This window comes from Bombina bombina, chromosome 3 (assembly GCF_027579735.1).
Source record: "Bombina bombina isolate aBomBom1 chromosome 3, aBomBom1.pri, whole genome shotgun sequence".
Lineage (NCBI taxonomy): Eukaryota > Metazoa > Chordata > Amphibia > Anura > Bombinatoridae > Bombina > Bombina bombina.
Window position 1 is genome coordinate 233,312,195 of NC_069501.1, and position 22,218 is coordinate 233,334,412.

A 22,218-nucleotide genomic window follows, 5' to 3' on the forward strand; every position below is an offset into this window, starting at 1 on the left:
GGACAAGTACCTAGAGGTCCCTGTTTACACGGATGCGTTTCCGGTCCCTAAGAGGATTGCGGATATCGTTACTAGGGAGTGGGATAGGCCAGGTGTCCCTTTTGTCCCCCCTCCTGTTTTTAAGAAAATGTTCCCCATATCTGACCCCATGCGGGACTCGTGGCAGACGGTCCCTAAGGTTAAGGGGGCTGTTTCTACACTAGCTAAACACACAACCATACCAATTGAAGACAGTTGTGCTTTTAAAGACCCTATGGATAAAAAATTAGAGGGTTTACTTAAGAAAATTTTTGTTCAACAAGGTTTTCTTCTCCAACCTATTGCCTGCATTATTCCTGTAACTACTGCAGCTGCTTTCTGGTTTGAGGCGCTGGAGGACTCGCTCCAGACGGAGACCTCCTATGAGGAAATTATGGATAGAATTAAGGCTCTAAAGCTAGCTAATTATTTTATCACTGACACCGCTTTCCAAATAGCTAAGCTAAGCAGCGCCTTGGTCCTTCAATCTGGCTTATGTTTTTACACCGTTTCCTCTCCTCCCGCGTCTGGTTGCCAGAATCAAGCAGGCAATGGTCATAGTCACTTTTGCTCGGATACACCTCAGACCACTGCAACTATGCATGCTGAAACAGTGGAATGGGGATTATGCAGATTTGTCTCCTCAAATTCAGTTGGACCAGGAGACCAGAGATTCTCTTCTCTGGTGGTTGTCTCAGGATCACCTGTCTCAAGGAATATGTTTCCGCAGGCCAGAGTGGATCATCGTAACGACCGACGCATGTCTGTTAGGCTGGGGTGCGGTCTGGGACTCCCTGAAAGCTCAGGGCTTATGGTCTCTGGAAGAAACTCCTTCTCCCGATAAACATTCTGGAACTGAGGGCGATATTCAACGCTCTTCAGGCATGGCCTCAACTAGCGGCGGCCAAATTCATCAGATTTCAGTCGGACAACATCACGACTGTAGCTTACGTCAATCATCAGGGGGGAACAAAGAGTTCCCTAGCGATGACGGAAGTAACCAAAATAATCAGGTGGGCGGAGGATCACTCTTGCCATCTCTCAGCAATTCACATCCCAGGAGTAGACGACTGGGAGGCGGATTTTCTAAGTCGTCAGACTTTTCACCCGGGGGAGTGGGAACTCCACCCGGAGGTATTTGCCCAGCTGACTCAGCTATGGGGCACCCCAGAGTTGGATCTGATGGCATCCCGTCAGAACACCAAACTTCCTCTCTACGGGTCCAGTTCCCTGGATCCCAAGACGGTATTGATAGATGCTCTAGCAGCGCCTTGGTCCTTCAATCTGGCTTATGTTTTTACACCGTTTCCTCTCCTCCCGCGTCTGGTTGCCAGAATCAAGCAGGAGAAGGCTTCAGTGATTCTGATAGCGCCTGCGTGGCCACGCAGGACTTGGTATGCAGACCTAGTGGACATGTCATCTGTCCCACCATGGATACTGCCAATGAGGCAGGATCTTCTAATACAGGGTCCGTTCAAGCATCCAAATTTAGTTTCTCTACATCTGACTGCTTGGAGATTGATCGCTTAATTCTATCAAAGCGTGGGTTCTCTGAGTCAGTTATAGATACTCTGATTCAGGCTAGAAAGCCTGTCACCAGGAAAATCTACAATAAGATATGGCGGAAATATCCTTGTTGGTGTGAATCCAAGGTTTACTCATGGAGTAAGATTAGGATTCCCAGGATATTGTCCTTTCTCCAAGAAGGACTGGAGAAAGGATTGCCAGCTAGTTCCTTAAAAGGACAAATATCTGCTTTGTCTATCCTGTTACACAAGCGTCTGGCAGATGTACCAGACGTTCAAGCGTTTGCTCAGGCTTTAGTCAGAATTAAGCCTGTCTATAAACCTGTGGCTCCGCCAGGGAGTTTGAATCTAGTTCTTTCAGTTCTTCAAGGGGTTCCGTTTGAACCTTTACATTTTATAGACATTAAGTTGTTATCTTGGAAAGTTTTGTTTTTGATAGCTATCTCTTATGCTCGAAGAGTTTCAGAATTATCTGCCTTACAGTGTGATTCACCTTACCTTGTGTTCCACGCAGATAAGGTAGTTTTGCGTGCCAAGCCTGGTTTTCTTCCTAAAGTTGTTTCTAACAAGAATATTAACCAGGAAATAGTTGTTCCTTCTCTGTGTCCTAATCCATCTTCGAAGAAGGAACGTCTATTACACAATCTTGATGTAGTTCATGCTTTAAAGTTCTATTTACAAGCAACTAAGGATTTCAGACAAACATCTTCCTTGTTTTTTATCTATTCTGGTAAGAGGAGAGGTCAGAAAGCGACTGCTACCTCTCTTTCCTTTTGGCTGAAAAGCATCATCCGTTTGGCCTATGAGACTGCTGGCCAGCAGCCTCCTGAAAGAATTACAGCTCATTCTACCAGAGCAGTGGCTTCCACATGGGCTTTCAAAAATGAGGCTTCTGTTGAACAGATTTGTAAGGCAGCGACTTGGTCTTCACTGCATACTTTTGCCAAATTTTACAAATTCAATACTTTTGCTTCTTCGGAGACTATTTTTGGGAGAAAGGTTTTGCAAGCAGTGGTGCCTTCCGTTTAAGGTACCTGTCTTGTTCCCTCCCTTCATCCGTGTCCTAAAGCTTTGGTATTGGAATCCCACAAGTAAAGGATGAATCCGTGGACTGGATACACCTTGCAAGAGAAAACAGAATTTATGCTTACCTGATAAATTACTTTCTCTTGCGGTGTATCCAGTCCACGGCACGCCCTGGCATTTAAGTCAGGTAAAATTATTTTTGTTTAAACTACAGTCACCACTGCACCCTATGGTTTCTCCTTTTTCTTCCTAACCTTTGGTCGAATCACTGGGGGGTGAAGCTAGAGGGGGAGCTATATGAACAGCTTTGCTGTGTGCTCTCTTTGCTACTTCCTGTAGGGAATGAGAATATCCCACAAGTAAAGGATGAATCCGTGGACTGGATACACCGCAAGAGAAAGTAATTTATCAGGTAAGCATAAAATCTGTTTTCTCCTACATTGGTGTGTCCGGTCCACGGCTTCATCCTTACTTGTGGGATATTCTCTTCCCCTACAGGAAATGGCAAAGAGAGCACACAGCAAGAGCTGTCCATATAGTCCCCCCTCTGGCTCCGCCCCCCAGTCATTCTCTTTGCCTACTCTGAACAAGTAGCATCTCCACGGGGATGGTAAAGAGTATGTGGTGTTAGTTGTAGTTTTATTTCTTCTATCAAGTGTTTGTTATTTTAAAATAGTGCCGGTTTGTACTATTTACTCTACAACAGAAAGTGATGAAGAGTTCTGTTAAAAGAGGAGTATGATTTTAGCAAGTTACTAAAATCCATTGCTGTTCCCACGCAGGACTGTTGAAACCAGAGAACTTCAGTTGGGGGGAACAGTTTGCAGCCTTTTCTGCTCCAGGTATGACTAGTTCTTTTTCTAACAAGACATAGTAATGCTATAAGACTGTCATTTTCCCTTATGGGATCGGTAAGCCATTTTCTTAGACTCATAACAGAATGAAGGCTTATAAATGGGCTCTATACTGGTTGACACTATTGTGGGCTAAATCGATTGATTTATATATTATTTATGACTTTTGGAGTGTTTTGTGACTTTGAAACGCCTTTGGGAACGTTTTTATTACGCCTGGCAGTTGTTTAGATACCTAATCTAGTCAGGAAGGCCCCTTCACTCTGGTATGCAGAGGGAGGAGGCCTCATTTTCGCGCCTCAGTTGCGCAGTTACTTTTTGGAAGCAGTGCATGCAGCTTCATGTGAGAGGGTACTGTGGCCATAAAAACGATTTCAAGAAGGCTTATTTCTGTGGTGAATAACCCCCAAGGAAGGTAAAAGCCGCAGCAAAGGCTGTGGCAGGGACTGTAGTGGGTTTAAACTGGTAAATTGAACAATTAGCTCCGGTTTGCTCATTTAAGGGGTTAGAGACTTGAAATTTGGTGTGCAATACTTTCAAAGCATTTTGTAAAGATCGGATATTTCCTTCATAGTTTTTCAAACATTCAGAAATAAAGTGTGCTCTTTTTATTATTTAAAGAGACAGTAACGGTTTTGTTTAAAAACGGTTTTATTGCATTAATAGCCTGCCAAAGTCTGTCTAACATGTCTATACCTTCAGATATCATATGTTCTGTGTGTATGGAGGCCAAGGTGGTTCCCCCTTTAAATGTATGTGAAAATTGTGCCATGGCGTCCAAACAAAGTAAGGACAGTACTGTCACATTTAATAAGGTTGCCCAAGATGATTCTTCAAATGAAGGTAGTGGGGATAGTTCATCATCCTCTCCTTCTGTGTCAACACCAGTTTTGCCCGCGCAGGCGACACCTAGTACATCTAGCGCGCCAATGCTTGTTACTATGCAGCAATTAACTGCAGTAATGGATAATTCTATAGCAAATCTTTTATCCAAACTGCCAGCATTTCCCAGAAAGCGTGATTGCTCAGTTTTAAATACAGAGGATGAGCAAGTGGGCGCTGACGATAATTTATCTGTTATACCCTCACACCAGTCTGAATTGGCAGTGAGGGAGGGTCTGTCTGAGGGAGAAATTTCTGATTCAGGAAAAGTTTCTCCGCAGGCAGAACCTGATATCGTGGCATTTAAATTTAAGTTAGAACATCTCCGCTCCCTGCTTAAGGAGGTGCTAACTACTCTTGATGATTGTGACTCTTTGGTGATTCCAGAGAAATTGTGCAAAATGGACAAATTCCTAGAGGTCCCTGTGCACGCTGATGCCTTTCCGATACCCAAGAGGGTGGCGGACATAGTGACCAAGGAGTGGGAGAAGCCAGGTATACCTTTTTGTCCCACCTCCTATATTTAAGAAAATTCTCCCCATTGTCGACCCCAGAAGGGACGCATGGCAAACAGTCCCTAAGGTTGAGGGGGCAGTTTCTACGTTGGCCAAGCGCACAACTATTCCCATTGAGGACAGTTGTGCTTTCAAAGATCTTATGGATAAAAAATTGGAAGGATTGCTTAAAAAGATATTTTTTCAGCAAGGTTTCCTTCTCCAACCAATTTCGTGCATTATTCCTGTCACCACGGCGGCGTCTTTTTGGTTCGAGGAACTAGAAAATTCGCTCCGTAAGGAGACTCCATATGAGGAAGTCATGGACAGAATTCACGCACTAAAGTTGACTAATTCCTTTATTTTAGATGCCGCTTTTCAATTGGCTAAATTAGCGGCGAAAAATTCAGGTTTTGCTATAGTGGCGCGCAGAGCGCTTTGGCTAAAATCTAGGTCGGCGGATGTGTCGTCCAAGACAAAACTGCTTAATATTCCTTTCAAGGGTAAGACCCTTTTTGGGCCAGAATTGAAGGAGATTATTTCAGATATCACTGGGGGAAAGGGCCATGCCCTCCCACAGGATAGGCCTTTCAAGGCTAAGAACAAGTCTAATTTTCGTTCCTTTCGCAATTTCAGGAACGGACCGTCTCCTAACTCTGCAGCCTCTAGACAAGAGGGTAACACTTCCCAGCCTAAACCAGCATGGAAACCAATGCAAGGCTGGAACAAGGGTAAACAGGCCAAGAAGCCTGCTGCTGCTACCAAGACAGCATGAAGGGGTAGCCCCCGATCTGGGACCGGATCTAGTAGGGGGCAAACTTTCTCTCTTTGCTCAGGCTTGGGCAAGAGATGTTCCGGATCCCTGGGCACTAGAAATAGTCTCTCAGGGGTATCTTCTAGAGTTCAAGGAACTTCCTCCAAGGGGAAGGTTCCACATGTCTCGCTTATCTTCAGACCAGATAAAGAGACAGGCATTCTTACATTGCGTAGGAGACCTATTAAAGATGGGAGTGATACACCCAGTTCCAACAGCGGAACAAGGTCTGGGGTTTTACTCAAACCTGTTCGTAGTTCCCAAAAAAGAGGGAACTTTCAGGCCAATTCTGGATTTAAAAATTCTAAACAAATTCCTCAGAGTTCCATCATTCAAAATGGAAACCATTCGAACAATTTTACCAACAATCCAGGAGGGTCAATACATGACTACCGTGGACTTAAAGGATGTGTACCTACATATTCCTATCCACAAAGATCATCATCAGTTCCTAAGGTTCGCCTTTCTGGACAAACATTACCAGTTCGTGGCTCTTCCGTTCGGTTTAGCCACTGCTCCCAGAATTTTCACAAAGGTGCTAGGGTCCCTACTAGCGGTTCTAAGACCGAGGGGCATTGCGGTGGCACCTTACTTAGACGACATACTAATCCAAGCGTCGTCCCTTTCCAGATCAAGGGCTCATACAGACATTGTATTAGCTTTTCTCAGGTCTCACGGGTGGAAGGTGAACGTAGAAAAGAGTTCCCTGTCCCCGTCTACAAGGGTTCCCTTTCTGGGAACAATAATAGATTCTGTAGAAATTAAGATTTTTCTGACAGAGGTCAGAAAATTAAAACTTCTAAACGCTTGTCAAGTTCTTCAATCTATTCCTCAGCCTTCCATAGCTCAGTGCATGGAGGTAATAAGACTAATGGTTGCAGCAATGGACGTGGTTCCTTTTGCTCGAATTCATCTAAGACCATTGCAACTGTGCATGCTCAAACAGTGGAATGGGGATTATGCAGACTTGTCTCCCCAGATTCAAGTAGACCAGGTAACCAGAGACTCACTCCGCTGGTGGTTGACTCAGGATCACCTGTCTCAGGGAATGAGTTTCCGCAGACCAGAGTGGGTCATCGTCACGACCGACGCCAGTCTCTTAGGCTGGGGCGCGGTCTGGGACTCCCTGAAAGCTCAGGGTCTATGGTCTCGGGAAGAGTCCCTTCTCCCGATAAACATTTTGGAACTGAGAACGATATTCAATGCGCTCCTGGCCTGGCCTCACCTAGCGAAGGCCAGATTCATAAGATTTCAGTCGGACAACATGACGACTGTAGCGTACATCAATCATCAGGGGGGAACAAAGAGTTCCTTGGCGATGACAGAGGTATCCAAGATCATCAAATGGGCGGAGGATCACTCCTTCCACCTATCTGCAATCCACATCCCAGGGGTAGACAACTGGGAGGCGGATTATTTGAGTCGTCAGACTTTCCATCCGGGGGAGTGGGAACTCCACCCGGAGGTCTTTGCCCAGTTAACTCAACTATGGGGCACTCCAGATATGGATCTGATGGCGTCTCGTCAGAACTTCAAAGTTCCTCGATACGGGTCCAGATCCAGGGATCCCAGGGTGACACTAGTGGATGCATTAGTGGCGCCTTGGTCGTTCAATCTAGCTTATGTGTTTCCACCGTTCCCTCTCCTTCCCAGGCTGGTAGTCAGGATCAAACAGGAGAAGGCCTCGGTGATCCTAATAGCTCCTGCGTGGCCACGCAGGACTTGGTATGCAGACCTGGTGAATATGTCATCGGCTCCACCATGGAAGCTACCTTTGAGACAGGATCTTCTAGTACAAGGTCCATTCGAACATCCAAATCTAGTCTCTCTGCAACTGACTGCTTGGAAATTGAACGCTTGATTCTATCTAAGCGTGGGTTTTCAGATTCAGTTATAGATACTCTGGTTCAAGCCAGAAAGCCTGTGACTAGGAAGATTTACCATAAGATATGGCACAAATATATCCGTTGGTGCGAATCCAAATGTTTTTCTTGGAGTAAAATCAAAATCCCTATGATTCTTTCCTTTCTCCAAGAGGGTTTGGAGAAAGGTCTGTCAGCTAGTTCTCTAAAGGGACAGATATCTGCTCTGTCTGTCTTGTTGCACAAACGTCTGGCAGCCGTGCCAGATGTACAAGCGTTTGTACAGGCGTTAGTCAGAATCAAGCCTGTTTACAGACCTATGACTCCTCCAGGGAGTCTAAACTTAGTTCTTTCAGTTCTTCAAGGGGTTCCGTTTGAACCTTTGCATTCCATAGATATTAAGTTACTATCTTGGAAAGTTCTGTTTTTAGTTGCTATTTCTTCTGCTAGAAGAGTTTCTGAATTATCTGCTTTGCAGTGTACTTCTCCCTATCTGGTATTTCATGCAGATAAGGTAGTTTTACGTACCAAACCTGGTTTTCTTCCAAAGTAGTTTCCAACAGGAATATTAACCAGGAAATAGTTGTTCCTTCCCTATGTCCGAATCCAGTTTCAAAGAAGGAACGTTTGTTACACAACCTAGTTGTTAGAAGCAACAAAGGATTTCAGACAAACATCATCTTTGTTTGTCGTTTATTCTGGTAAGAGGAGAGGGCAGAAAGCTATTGCTACCTCTCTTTCTTTTGGCTGAAAAGCATCATCCGATTGGCTTATGAGACTGCCGGATGGCAGCCTCCTGAACAAATTACAGCTCACTCTACTAGAGCTGTGGCTTCCACATGGGCCTTCAAGAATGAGGCTTCTGTTGATCAGATCTGTAAGGCAGCGACTTGGTCTTCTCTGCATACTTTTGCCAAATTTTACAAATTCGATACTTATGCTTCTTCGGAGGCTGTTTTTGGGAGAAAGGTTTTACAAGCCGTGGTGCCTTCCGTTTAGGTAACCTGACTTGCTACCTCCCTTCATCCGTGTCCTAAAGCTTTGGTATTGGTTCCCACAAGTAAGGATGAAGCCGTGGACCGGACACACCAATGTAGAAGAAAACAGAATTTATGTTTACCTGATAAATTTCTTTCTCCTACGGTGTGTCCGGTCCACGGCCCGCCCTGGCTTTTAGTCAGGTTTAAAAAATTTTTATTCCATACACTACAGTCACCACGGCACCCTATGGTTTCTCCTTTTTCTCCTAACCGTCGGTCGAATGACTGGGGGGCGGAGCCAGAGGGGGGACTATATGGACAGCTCTTGCTGTGTGCTCTCTTTGCCATTTCCTGTAGGGGAAGAGAATATCCTACAAGTAAGGATGAAGCCGTGGACCGGACACACCGTAGGAGAAAGAAATTTATCAGGTAAACATAAATTTTGTTTTTTCATTCTTAAGACATATTCAGGAAAAAATTGATAATAGAAGAACAGCATGTTTTGTATTTTGAGCGTGTAAAATTTGATCATTGTAGTATAATGAGCAGCAATATTAGTATATGAAAGTAGCATTTGAGTTTGGTCAACACGTTATTACTTTTAATTTAACATTGTTCAAAAATGTAATTAGATTTAAGTATATCTGCTAACAATATGATTTTTCCATAATGAATAAATCGGCAATTACAAATGGTATAATATAATACCACAGTATATAAAGGTCTCTTTAAAAAAATAAAATAAAAAAAAACACCTAGGCCAGAAATAGATAGTCATTTAAATAGACATGTTTTTATTCTTCAGAGGCAGATGAAGCTCTCCAGCAACTGAGTAAAGGGACACAGGGCTCGTTGTCTCTGTATATCATTCCTGAAACATCTGCCATCTTTTCTCAGGTAATAATAATGCACTAATGCATCTTTTATGTCAGATATACAACTTTACTTTTATACAGAGTTTTCATCAATAAAATGTGCAAGTTTATTGTTTATATAATTGTGATATACACAACTTTCTCAATATAAAAAAAAAGAATAGATTTACCACGGTAGTCGTTGCAGTTTCTTCAAGTTTGAATCCCTTTCCCTGGGGTTAAAGGGAGTGTAGTAATAATAATAATAATCATATGGTTGTGTACAAATATAGTATGTGATAAACATTTTTTTTTTTTTTCTTTTCACTTAAACATTGTTTCTGTGTTTTAAAAGTAAGTGTATTCCCCTTTGCAGGCTAAATATCACTTTCATTTCCTTTAATTTATATATAATATCTAAATTGTAAATCTGTCTCTTTATTTTTTTTTTTTTACTAAAAAGGGTAATCAAGTGTACATTGGAAAGCACCGGAGGGTTCTTGTTCAGCATGATCTGGATTCATCTTCACGCACTGATGAACTCCTCCGCACCCTCTACTATAAAGTAGATCGCATTGCTCAGACAATGTCACTTACTGAGGAGGCCATCACAGCAGCATTGTCTGATAGGATTCCCATTGGCAGGTTTAGTAAAGATGACTTTGAAAACAACAGAAGAGCCTTCAAGTCTAGTCCAGGTAAATACACAGAATTCCTATAGCACCTTGCCATGATATTTGCTATACACAGATATCTGTCCATAATTAGGCTTTAACTAACTGCTTATTATTGGGTCAGTTTATCTCAATGAAGCAATTTTTTACAGAAAGGGTGGTGGATTCATGGAATAAATTTCCAATAGAGGTGGTAAATATAGAGACCGTAAAATAATTAAAAAAAAAAATGCCTAGAAAATTCATAAGGCTATCCTTAGAAAACAGTAACATGTAAAATGGGTAGACTTGATGGGCCTTTTGGTTCTTATCTATCATCAAATTCTATGTTTCCAATCCAGTCTATATATTTTGATAACTATACACTAGCATTTAGTGCAATGGCATTCTTCTAATTTAGTTTCATTCTCTTGGTATCATTTGTTGAAGTAGCAGCAATGCACTACTGGTTTCTAACTGAACACATGGGTGAGCCAATGAAAATCGGTGGGTATTTGTAAAAAAAAAATAAAAAAAATATATATATATATATATATATATATATATATATATATATATATAATGCCACCAATCGGCAGCTAGAACCTGGGTTCTTTGCTGCTTCTGAGCTTTCCTAGATAAACATTTCAGCAAAGGATAACAAGAGAAGGAAGCAAATTAAATAGAAGTATATTGGAAAATTGTTTAAAATTGTATGCTCTGTCTAAATCATGAATATCTAATTATGATTTTACTGTCCCTTTTAAGCTTTTGTTCAGCTAAATCTTTAGGCTGATGTCTGCTGTTATTTTAAGATCGCAAATGATACGTTAGGTCAGTTTATATTTTACAGTTATCCGCAGTTGTCGGAGAGTCTATGCAACAATAATTTTGTAATCTTGTTTCTCTTTTCAGGCTATGACATCACTTTTAGTTTACTGAACCCTGACCCTAAATCTCATGATCTGAATTGGGATATACACTTTTCTGCAGATCATTATATCCAGCCATTTTTGAACAAGCTAAGTCCATTGGCCAACTTCTCTGTAGACTCCCAGGTAAGAGTCTCTCTGTAACTGATGCACATTTAACAAATATGTCACATGTGAATTTTATATGTAAGGTATAGAAACAATGAGTTTCTTAATACATTTTTTATATAATGTATAGTTTTTTTGGTTTGCTTGAATATGTTATAGTACCAGATTCCCCAGAGTTATAGATATTGCGCTTGCTCTGTAGACTGAAGGTTGCAGTGTCCTTTCTTGACCCAGAGACACTGGACTATTGTGATAGATGCTTATATCATCTTTTTTCTAAGTGTAGCATTATTTTTAGCCACACTATACAATTTCTTTTGTAATTCCTTTAGAAATGTTATAAACCTTTCTGTTGTATTTATTGTTTTTTTGTTGTCTTGCAACCTCTTACTGCTACAAAATAATAACTGAATCATGAAAGAAAAAATGTTGGGTTTCATGTCCCTTTATTTATTTTTAGATAGAGAATACAATTTTAGTTTACTTCTATTATGAAATTTGCTTTGTTCTCTTGTTCTTTTTCTGAAGAGATATCCAGATAGGTAGCTTGCACTTGTCTGCGGCACTACATGACAGGAAATAGTGCTGCCATCTAGTGCTCTTGCTGATGTGTAAATTGGAAAGTTGTTTAAAATTGTATGTTCTATATGAATCATGAAAGGCAAATTTTGGGTTTATGTCCCTTTAACTGTCTTACACTTCCAGCCTTTTAAAAACTCTTTTTAACAAATAGTGAAAGGGGGAGGGGTGGAGAAAAGTCTCCAGTTACATGTACTTGCACTTTATTTTGTACAGAAAGCAAAAAAACTGTATGAACAATCCTATATAACCATGAACAGGCTGAGCCTAGTCAGGTGGTGCTGGATGCCAAAAAAGACTGTTTCAACAAAATAGAAAAGAGCATCCCCTTAGCACTCCGAAAAAATAATCAAAATAACTTTTTTATATATATACATATGCAGAGAAAAAAAGAAAAAATGTTACACAACCAGCTCCAATCCACAGTTATAATGTAGGAGATGCAAGTTAGTGAATAAAAGAGATGGAGCGCATACACTGTCACTAAAACGCTATAAGTTACAATGTTCCATGAACTGAGCCATATATGTAGTGCAGCCTGAAATCACAGAGAGACCATAACAATACCAAAGGACGGTTACTCACCACCCCAGGTAGAAGGGACAGTCTGATAAGCAGGATCGTGCACAAAACAGCCGGCGTTAGTCTTCAGTATGCGCTCCAGACCCGGGCTCCAATGCACTTCCGGGTATCACGTGTTGCAATCCTCCAATAGCGTTCCAGTGATCTGTCTCCCAAAGCGTCACTATAGAGTGAACTGATCCACAGCACAACACAGCTGAGAGGTGCCCAGAAGCCGGTCAGGGAAAGTAGATAGCTTGAATTGCAGAAAGAAAAAGCCGGCACTTCTCCCAGGATGAATGATAAAAACGATCTTTATTCAATATACATTAAAATAAGTAAGAAAGAATGCAAAGCTAGAAAGGCATACTTACGCTATATATATAATGATAATAATATAATATAGGTCTCAACCCCAATATAAGGGTGTATAAATTGAAATCTGTGTAAAACACAGTTAAAATAAATTAAAAATGATTATACAAACACCGGTGAGTCCAATCCTGATGCCTGCATATACTATCAAAAATACTATTATCCCCATTGAACTGGGTTGCACAAAACAAAAGATCTAAATATACAGATTATATATGACGAAGTCTCCCAAGGGAGCATAAGGGATTGGTTATCTGCTAGAATCCTATCAGCCAATCGGAATTCGAGGGACGCCGTCTTGGATGACGTCATTTAAAGGAACCTTCATTCGGACTTAGAACGTCGAAAGAAGAGGATGGATCCGCGCCGGAGGTCTTGAAGATGGAGCCGCTCGTCATCGGATGAAGATAGAAGATGCCGCTTGGATGAAGATGGTTGCCGGTTCGGATCTCCTCTTCTGCCCGGATAGGATGAAGACTTTGGAGCCTCTTCTGGACTTCTTCTTGCCGCTTGATAGAAGACTTCAGTCGGATGATGGATCTCCAGCCCCCGCTTGGGCTTGGATGAAGATTTCGGAGCCTGGACGGATCGGTGATACCCGGTGTGGTGAAGATAAGGTAGGAAGATCTTCAGGGGCTTAGTGTTAGGTTTATTTAAGGGGGGTTTGGGTTAGATTAGGGGTATGTGGGTGGTGGGTTGTAATGTTGGGGGGGGGGGGGTATTGTGTTTTTTTTTCCAGGCAAAAGAGCTGAATTCTTTGGGGCATGCCCCGCAAAAGGCCCTTTTAAGGGCTGGTAAGGTAAAAGAGCTTTTCTATTTTAATTTTAGAATAGGGTAGGGCATTTTTTATTTTGGGGGGCTTTGTTATTTTATTAGAGGGCTTAGAGTAGGTGTAATTAGCTTAAAATTGTTGTAATATTTTTATTATGTTTGTAATTAATTTTTTTTTTTTTTGTAACTTAGCTTTTTTAATTTTTTGTACTTTAGTTAGTTTATTTAATTGTATTTATTTGTAGGTATTTCATGTAATTAATGTATTGATAGTGTAGTGTTAGATTTAATTGTAGGTATTTTATGTAATTAATTTATTGATAGTGTAGTGTTAGGTTTAATTGTAACTTAGGTTAGGATTTATTTTACAGGTAATTTTGTAATTATTTTATCTAGGTAGCTATTAAATAGTTATTAACTATTTAATAGCTATTGTACCTGGTTAAAATAATTACAAAGTTGCCTGTAAAATAAATATTAATCCTAAAATAGCTACAATATAATTATAATTTATATTGTAGCTATATTAGGGTTTATTGTACAGGTAAGTATTTAGCTTTAAATAGGAATAATTTATTTAATAAGAGTTAATTTATTTCGTTAGATTTAAATTATATTTAACTTAGGGGGGTGTTAGTGTTAGGGTTAAACTTAGCTTTAGGGGTTAATACATTTATTATAGTAGCGGTGAGGTCCGGTCGGCAGATTAGGGGTTAATACTTGAAGTTAGGTGTCAGCGATGTTAGGGAGGGCAGATTAGGGGTTAATACTATTTATTATAGGGTTAGTGAGGCGGATTAGGGGTTAATACATTTATTATAGTAGCGGTGAGGTCCAGTCAGCAGATTAGGGGTTAATTATTGTAGGTAGCTGGCGGCGACGTTGTGGGGGGCAGATTAGGGGTTAATAAATATAATATAGGGGTCGGCGGTGTTAGGGGCAGCAGATTAGGGGTACATAGGTATAATGTAGGTTGCGGCGGTGTACAGAGCGGCAGATTAGGGGTTAAAAAAATATGCAGGGGTCAGCGATAGCGGGGTCGGCAGATTAGGGGTTAATAAGTGTAAGGTTAGGGGTGTTTAGACTCGGGGTACATGTTAGGGTGTTAGGTGCAGACTTAGGAAGTGTTTCCCCATAGGAAACAATGGGGCTGCGTTAGGAGCTGAACGCTGTTTTTTTCCAGCTCAAACGGCCCCATTGTTTTCTATGGGGGAATCGTGCACGAGCACGTTTTTGAAGCTTGCCGCGTCCGTAAGCACCGCTGGTATTGAGAGTTGCAGTGGCGGTAAATTATGCTCTACGCTCCTTTTTTGGAGCCTAACGCAGCCCTTCTGTGAACTCTAAATACCAGCGGTATTTAAAAGGTGCGGGGGAAAAAAAGCCAGCGTTAGCTACGCGGGTCGTTACCGACAAAACTCTAAATCTAGCCGTTTGCCTCCTATGGAGGTGGTGAAGTAAGTTTGTGCTTGATTTTTATAATTTCTTCTATGATAAGCGCTTCTAAGCATTCTGAAGCCCAATTCCTCTGAGTACAGTGTTTGTCAGAGGGATGTGAAGAGAGTATTGCCTGTTGATTTTTATGGTTTCACTCATGGGAAATCTTTTCAAGGGCTCTCTGCTATTGGTCGTAGGAATTAATCTCCTACCTCCCTTTTCAGATCGAAGATATACTCTTATACCATTACCTCTGCTGATAGTTTTCAGTACTGGTTTGGCTGTTTGCTATATGTGGATGGGTGTCTTCAGGTAAGTATGTATTATTATTTAAGACACTCTCAATTATGTTTGGAGCTTTATGTATTAATATAAAGTTTTAAATATATGTATTTACTTATATTTGCCATGAGTCAGGTCTATGTGTATTTCCCTTTTGCAGTCTAACAGTTTCAGTATGAGAATCAAGTTTAATGAAGTTTAAAAAAAAAAAAGGAGGGCGGAGTTTGGTGAGCTGCAGAGCAGACATGCTTTATCAGAGCTCTGGCATAAAACACTGATTAAAGTGGTTTTGCAGCGATATAAAGAACGCCAATTATTACACCTACACCAGGCAAGTGTATGGGAGACCTCAGAAAGCATTTTTGGGCTTCATTTTGAAAGCAGAAGCGGAACCGGAGGCAGGCCGACTGGGAGAACCGGAGGAGTCGGTAGGAAAGTCTGAAGCTTCGGCCTACTTCGGCACTCGTACAGCATAACAACAGACCAGTTTTTAAAGAGCAGTGGATCATTTCTCAGCCGAGCAACACTCTGTCAGGGACCTGGAGAACCAGTTACTAACTATCACCTGATACTGAAGGGACATTATCCTGACCAGGCCGCCGTCTGGAAAAGTTCCGGTGAAAAGGCAGTAAGTGTTACTCTATAAACATCCTACATAAGCATATAATCCTTCCTAATAAACATCCTAAAATCAAAGTTTTTTACAGTATATTTACATAGCTCCGATGCTCATATATAAGGCCCAGAACTCATTTTACTTTGTACAGCAAGTGAAAGGCCTGGAGATAACAGAACTCCACGTGGGGGCTCTATTTGATATATATGCTTAAGCAACTGAATGCGAGCCTTACTGGAGACACAAATGTGAGAGTGATAATCAACAAATAGGGGATTCATCAGATTTAGGTTCTTACTAGTGAGAGTTGACATCTATAACATCTGGAAGTCTGGCTGACCTGAAGGGGCAACTTCAGGATAAGTTTGGCAGACGAACTACGCATCTCTCAGATGTCTTGTGACATTAGAACCAGGATCCTCTATATATCAGAACTTAAAATGTGGTATTATATTTTTGAAATGCAAGCAGGAAAAATATGTTAATGCCGAAGCAATAATGGTCAACCTGGAATAACTGTTAAACAGTGATATAAGGATAGAATCATCAGTAATGCTACTATAGAGCAAATGCACTGGTATTGTGCCCCCTCATTACTTTACTTTAATTAAGCGGTCTGATTTATACAGCCTCTGAATTGAGTGAGAAATAACTGTTATAGTCTCTTGATAAGGCGTTTGTAGCTACAACCAAGATGAAAAGCAGAAATCAATCTGTAAAAGAATGTCTTTCTCAATCGAAATTAAAAACACTAGATAAATCTACGTGCTCACCAAAACATAACACCACAGAACCTGCAATGTTAATTTTGGACAGAGTACATAGGGCCTTAACCAAACCCACTCAATCCAAAACAAGAGATATATTGTCAAGCTACACTATTTCCACATCGAGGAATTAATTATCCAAGCAGCCAGACAGGCTCGCACCATCACATATGAGGGCCACAATATCCAGATATTCACTGACCTATTGCCAAAAACACTGAGGAGGCGCAGGGAGATGAGACCAGTGGTCACGGCTCTTATAAAAGAAAATATAAGATATCGCTGGAACTTCCCATTTAAACTGATCTTCACTCATAATAACATCTCATATTCTTGCTCTACACTGGATGAAGGACTGATGCTCCTAACTAAATTGGAGATCCAAGTTGCTAAAGAAGAGCCACAGACCATTCATAAATCTGCAAGAAAGCCGATACAGAGAGTCTGGACGACTGTAAGCAAGAGTGGCAAACCCAAAAAAGTGAAGACTTCTTCAAATAGGGAAGATGAGGACATCGACCCTCCAGCGGAGTCCCTTACAGTACCTTGATTCATCTTTGATCAGCTATTGAGACTCATTTTACCGCGGGATGCGGAGGAGTGCAAGAGGACTTGCCCTATAGGTCACAGGGAGGATGCTAAGGGCAGACTTTAAGATCGATGGTACCTGAACTTATTCATTTGCAGTTATGAAGAGGACTGTAAGCAACATTATTACATGAGAGTCCGGGGTCCATAGAAGCCCTCTCCTCTTTGCTCTCCATCTACATCTCCCACTTCCCTTTCCTCTCTACTTCCTGCTTTAATCCTTTTATCTTTTTCTCTAATGCTAAGTTATTTGGCTTTGCTGACAGTATTTAGATGTTAACTATACACTTGAGTTTAGACCATTGAAAAGATGCCGTAAGTTCCAGAGTTGACCTAAGTTATGATATTTGTTTTGTTACGGATGCACAATGCTGCGTTAATTTGTAAGTATTTATTTTGTTTTTGTTTAAGGTTATATACAGTCTCAAATGTTCACATAATACAGATGTATAACACATGGTCACATAGAAATGTCTCTAGATACAAATGGAGCTATGTTAGCAAATACACAGGAAAAAAGTTATGCATATTAAATTAATAACTCATAATGTGAGAGGGCTAAATTCCAACATAAAAAGGAAAAAAGCAATCTCAGATTATAAATCCCAAAGTGCCCATATAATAATGCTACAAGAGACACATTTTGTTTCAGAAACTACATCCAAGTACTGGGATAAGAACTACCCATTACAGTTTCATGCACTTAATGCTAAAAAAAATGTGGGGTGTCCATCCTATTACATGTGTCCTTGAATTTCAAGAAGGAGGAAATTCTTAAAGATAAGGAAGGGAGACTCTTAATTGTAAAGGGAACAATACACAATACTCCAGTAATTTTGGTGAATGTCTATGCACCTAATGATAACCAAGGCCCATTCTTAAGTAGGTTAAGTAGGCTTTTATCGAGCTGGAAAAAAAGTAAGATCATCATAGGGGGGACTTTAATTTGACGTTAAATGACGACTTAGACAGAACCTCGCAGTTGACATGTAAAAAAAGACGATCAACCCCAGCACAACAGCTGCTCAGAGACCTTCTCCTAGATTTTAATCTTATCGACAGCTGGAGAGCATTTAATAAAGGAGTTAAGGATTACATCTTTTACTCCTCAGTCTATGGTTCATACTCCAGAATATACCTAATTTTGGTTAGTCAGATACTTTTACCGCTAATAAAGTCAGCCTCCATACTTAATAGTGCCTGGTCAGATCATGACATGGTGGTGGTGGAGTTTGAGGGGATGGTTAATATGCATAGAACTAGGTCCTGGTCTCTACACCCGAGCATGCTTCAAAATGACATTCTAGTTCAAAAAATACAGAAACACATTAGCGAGTTTACAACTGTAAACGAAGGGACCACATCCAACCCAAACTTTGTTTGGAGTGCACTTAAAGCTTCTCTATGAGGGATGCGGATAGAGGAGGCAAGCAGAATTAGAAAAGCACACAATTCCACTATAGAAGCACTAAGGAAGGAAATTGAGACAATAAGAGAACAATTAGTTAAAAAAAAAAAAGCAAAATAAACTAGTGAAACTGTTAAATAGCAAAAATGAGGAATTAAATAAACTATTAGACAGAGAGGCGATCCAATCAATTAAATTAGTGGATACCAGATACTATATTTATGGCAATAAGCCAGATAAGATGCTGGCAAATAAGCTAAAAGAAATCACTAGGCCCTCCACTATTACTCAGATTCAAGGGGCTAATGGCCGTGTAACTAACGATCCTCTCCAAATAGTCAATGAATTTGCAAAATTCTACACTCAGCTTTATAATTTACCCAATATCAAAGGGGGAACTAATAAAAGGGGTGAATTATGCGCTTTCTTAGGCAATAGCAGACTGAACACAGTTTCAGAAGAAGAGTTGAGTTCCTTAAATGCCCCCATCACGACACAGGAAGTCTTAATGGCCATTCGAGATTTGAAAAGGAATAAAGCTCCAGGCCCGGATGGCTTTCCGGGCTCTTTCTATAAAGATTTACGAATATCAATAGCACCCCTTTTGGTGAAATTATATAATAATATTTTACAGGGAGTTGAGATTCCCCCGGATCTGCGAGGGTGACAGTCATTCCAAAAGCAGGAAAGAATACACAATACTGTCAGAATTACCACCCCATATCCTTGATAAATCAAGATCCGAAACTGTTCACCAAAATACTAGCAAACCGTTTAGCTGTGCCCATTAGAAATTTGATAGATACAGATCAAATGGGCTTCATCTCCCAGAGAGAAGCTCCGGACAATACACGAAAAGTGATTGAACTAGTCAATTATGCGATGGTAAAGAAAGTGCCTTCTCTGTTTCTAGCTTTGGACGCAGAAAAGGCATTTGACAGGGTCAACTGGGAATACATGTTCGCAGTCATTAATAGAATGGGGATCAGAGGACCTTTTACTAATGCTTTAAAAAGAATTTATTCCACACCTGACGCTTATATTAGGCTCTCGGGGTATCAGTCGTCACAAATCCAAATTCGAAATGGCACCAGACAGGGGTGCCCTTTGTCTCCCCTGTTTTTTTGCAATGTGTATTGAACTGCTGGCAGTACTAATTAAGGATAATCCAGATGTGGCGGGACTTAAGGTAGGATCTAGAGAATATAAAATATCTCTCTTTGCGGATGATGTCATCCTCGCAGTCACGAAGCCTCTTCTATCTCTCCCAGTAATTTATTCTACAATAAATAAATTCAGTCTGCTATCAGGATATAAAATTAATGAAAGGAAATGTGAGGCCCTTAGCACTCATCTCCCACACACAACAAAAAAACTGATAGAAATAAATTTCGGATTTAATTGGGTTAAATCATCCCTTGAATATCTAGGAGTCAACCTCACAAGTGATGTGAATAAATTGTATAAGGAAAATTATATCTCCATATTCTCGCAGATTAAAGAACTCCTACTTAGGTGGGCCAAATACAAGTTATCATTTTATGGAAGGATCGTATCAATCAAAAAGACAGTATTCCCCAAACTATTATATTTATTTAGAACTCTCCCAATATCCATCCCTATTGCAGAGCTACATATTTTACAAAAAGAAATCTTAAAATACATTTGGCAGGGACAACGAGCAAGAATAAATAAACAGAATCTAATGAGACATAAGAGAAATGGAGGGGTTGGTTTACCAAACCTGGTATCATATTACTACGCTGCCAGAATGGCACAGACCACACAGTGGTACATGAGTCAATCACCTCAATGGGTGCAATTAGAAAAAGATATACTAGAGGTAGGAAGGTCATTCTCTGGGCGACGAAACAACATAGGCCAGGACATATCAAAGAATATGTCTCGATTAGTCACACGACCTACATCTGGGATAAATTGACCAAGGCCTTTCCCCTAGTTAATATTAGATCAAGATTGACCCCATTGGTTCCTATCACCTCACTCATTAGCACACATATTCAGAAGAAGTGGGAGAACAAAAGTCTCTACCGTATAGCGGACGCATTTATTAACAATAAAATACTGACCTCCCAATACAGAGAATTAGGAACCCCTGAACAAAGCGAATGGTATCACTATCTACAACTTACATCTAGGATAAGAGAAATAATGGGACCCAACATACCCCCAGACAATACTACACTAAAAACAATATGTCTAGCAAAAAACTATAGGAGGGGACTGATTGCTCTATTATATCCGGCATTTAGTGAGGGAACTGGCAATAAGAAAAGTTCTTTTATGACCAAGTGGGAACAAGAATTGAATCAAACTTGGACATTAGAGACCTGGTTGACAAACCTTGACAGAGGCTTATCATTTTCTCCAAATGCAATATTAAAGGAGAATTTTATCAAGGTGGCATTTAAATGGTACATGTACCCCACAAGATTGATTAAAACCCAGGCAGATGGTCCCCATAGGTGTTATATGGGATGTGAGGAGAATGGGACATATTTGCACATGTGGTGGCAGTGTGAGAAAGTTAAAAAGTTATGGGATTTAACCTCAGCATTTTTAAGTACTATTCTTGAAACTGAGATCGACTTATCCCCAGAACAAGCTTTGTTACACGGATCTCAATAGCAAGATTTTGGAGGGTAGATCCCCACATTTGATTATGTCAAGAAGAGAATTGACTATCATTATAATATGGCCAGTACCTCAGCAACTATACTGAACTCTAGAAACCAATTTATCCAACAATGGGAACCCTATATAATGTATATGGAAAAGGTAAATAGAGCTAGAACCTTAACCAATTAGATAACACCCAAAACTATGGTATTAAGGAATATAGACCTGAGCTTGTAGACTGTATTGTTCATGTTTTTCAGTTTTATTGTTATTGTTGATGAAACATGTATAATTTTTACATTCTGTGAAAATAAATAAAAAGATTTCAACAAAAAAAAAAAAAATCTTACCTGGGGTTTAGTCTTTTTTTTTTTTTTTTTTTCTTCCAATTTGACTTGTTTTTTACTTTAATTCGCGGGCAAATCTAGACTTGCGAGGGTGCAAAATGCTGTTAATTATGGCGCAAAAATGTATTGGCGCAAATTTGCGTCTATAGTGTCGCAAGTTTCGTCATTTCCTGCTTCTTTATTGACGTTAGTTTCTTTGGTGCTCTTGTTATGACACGAGTTGCATCATTTCCGGATGTTTGGTGGCAAATTTTTTTTCACTTTGCTTTGTGCGTCATACTTGGCACCAAAATATATATATATATATTTTTAGTTATATTACCCCACTTCCTTTATGCTCCCTGTTCTCTTTACATTCTAGAGGGCTATGCTGTTTGCTTTTCTGCTTATTTAGCATATGCATTTCCCATTCCTGAAACTGCTATATAAGGAAATTGGATATTTTGTTTTAAAGGTTATTTTTTCTTTTACATTTTGCAAGATGTATCAGTCTGATCCTGTCTCAGAAGCTACTGTAGGAACCATGCTGCCTAGACACAGTTCTAACAAAGCTAAGTGTATCTGTTGTAAGCAAGCTGAGATTATATCTCTGGCTATATTATGTAACAGTTGTCATTATAAGCTTTTGCATGCCGATAATGTTTCTATTAGTACTAGTACAGCACCTGTTGTTCCCTCAACATCTAATGTACATGATATCCCTGTTGATATTATAAATTATATTGCTGATGCAATACAGAAGGCTATGCCTGCTATTCCACCTTCTAATAAACGTAAAAGGTATTTTAAAACTTCTCATAAACTGATGAAATTTGTGATGACCGACAACATACTAAAATATCCTCCT

The 22,218-nt window shown here is 40.2% G+C and overlaps 1 protein-coding gene across 1 annotated transcript in view; it reads left to right on the forward strand.

Annotated features, from left to right (window-relative positions):
- The window catches only part of PIGS (phosphatidylinositol glycan anchor biosynthesis class S), a 66,412-nt gene that overhangs the window by 24,439 nt on the left and 19,755 nt on the right, over positions 1-22,218 (forward strand). Inside the window, exons 5-7 of the mRNA XM_053706200.1 lie at positions 9,262-9,353; positions 9,774-10,008; positions 10,879-11,021. Of these exons, the coding sequence (XP_053562175.1) occupies positions 9,262-9,353; positions 9,774-10,008; positions 10,879-11,021 (470 nt within the window). The remainder of the gene's footprint in view (positions 1-9,261; positions 9,354-9,773; positions 10,009-10,878; positions 11,022-22,218) is intronic.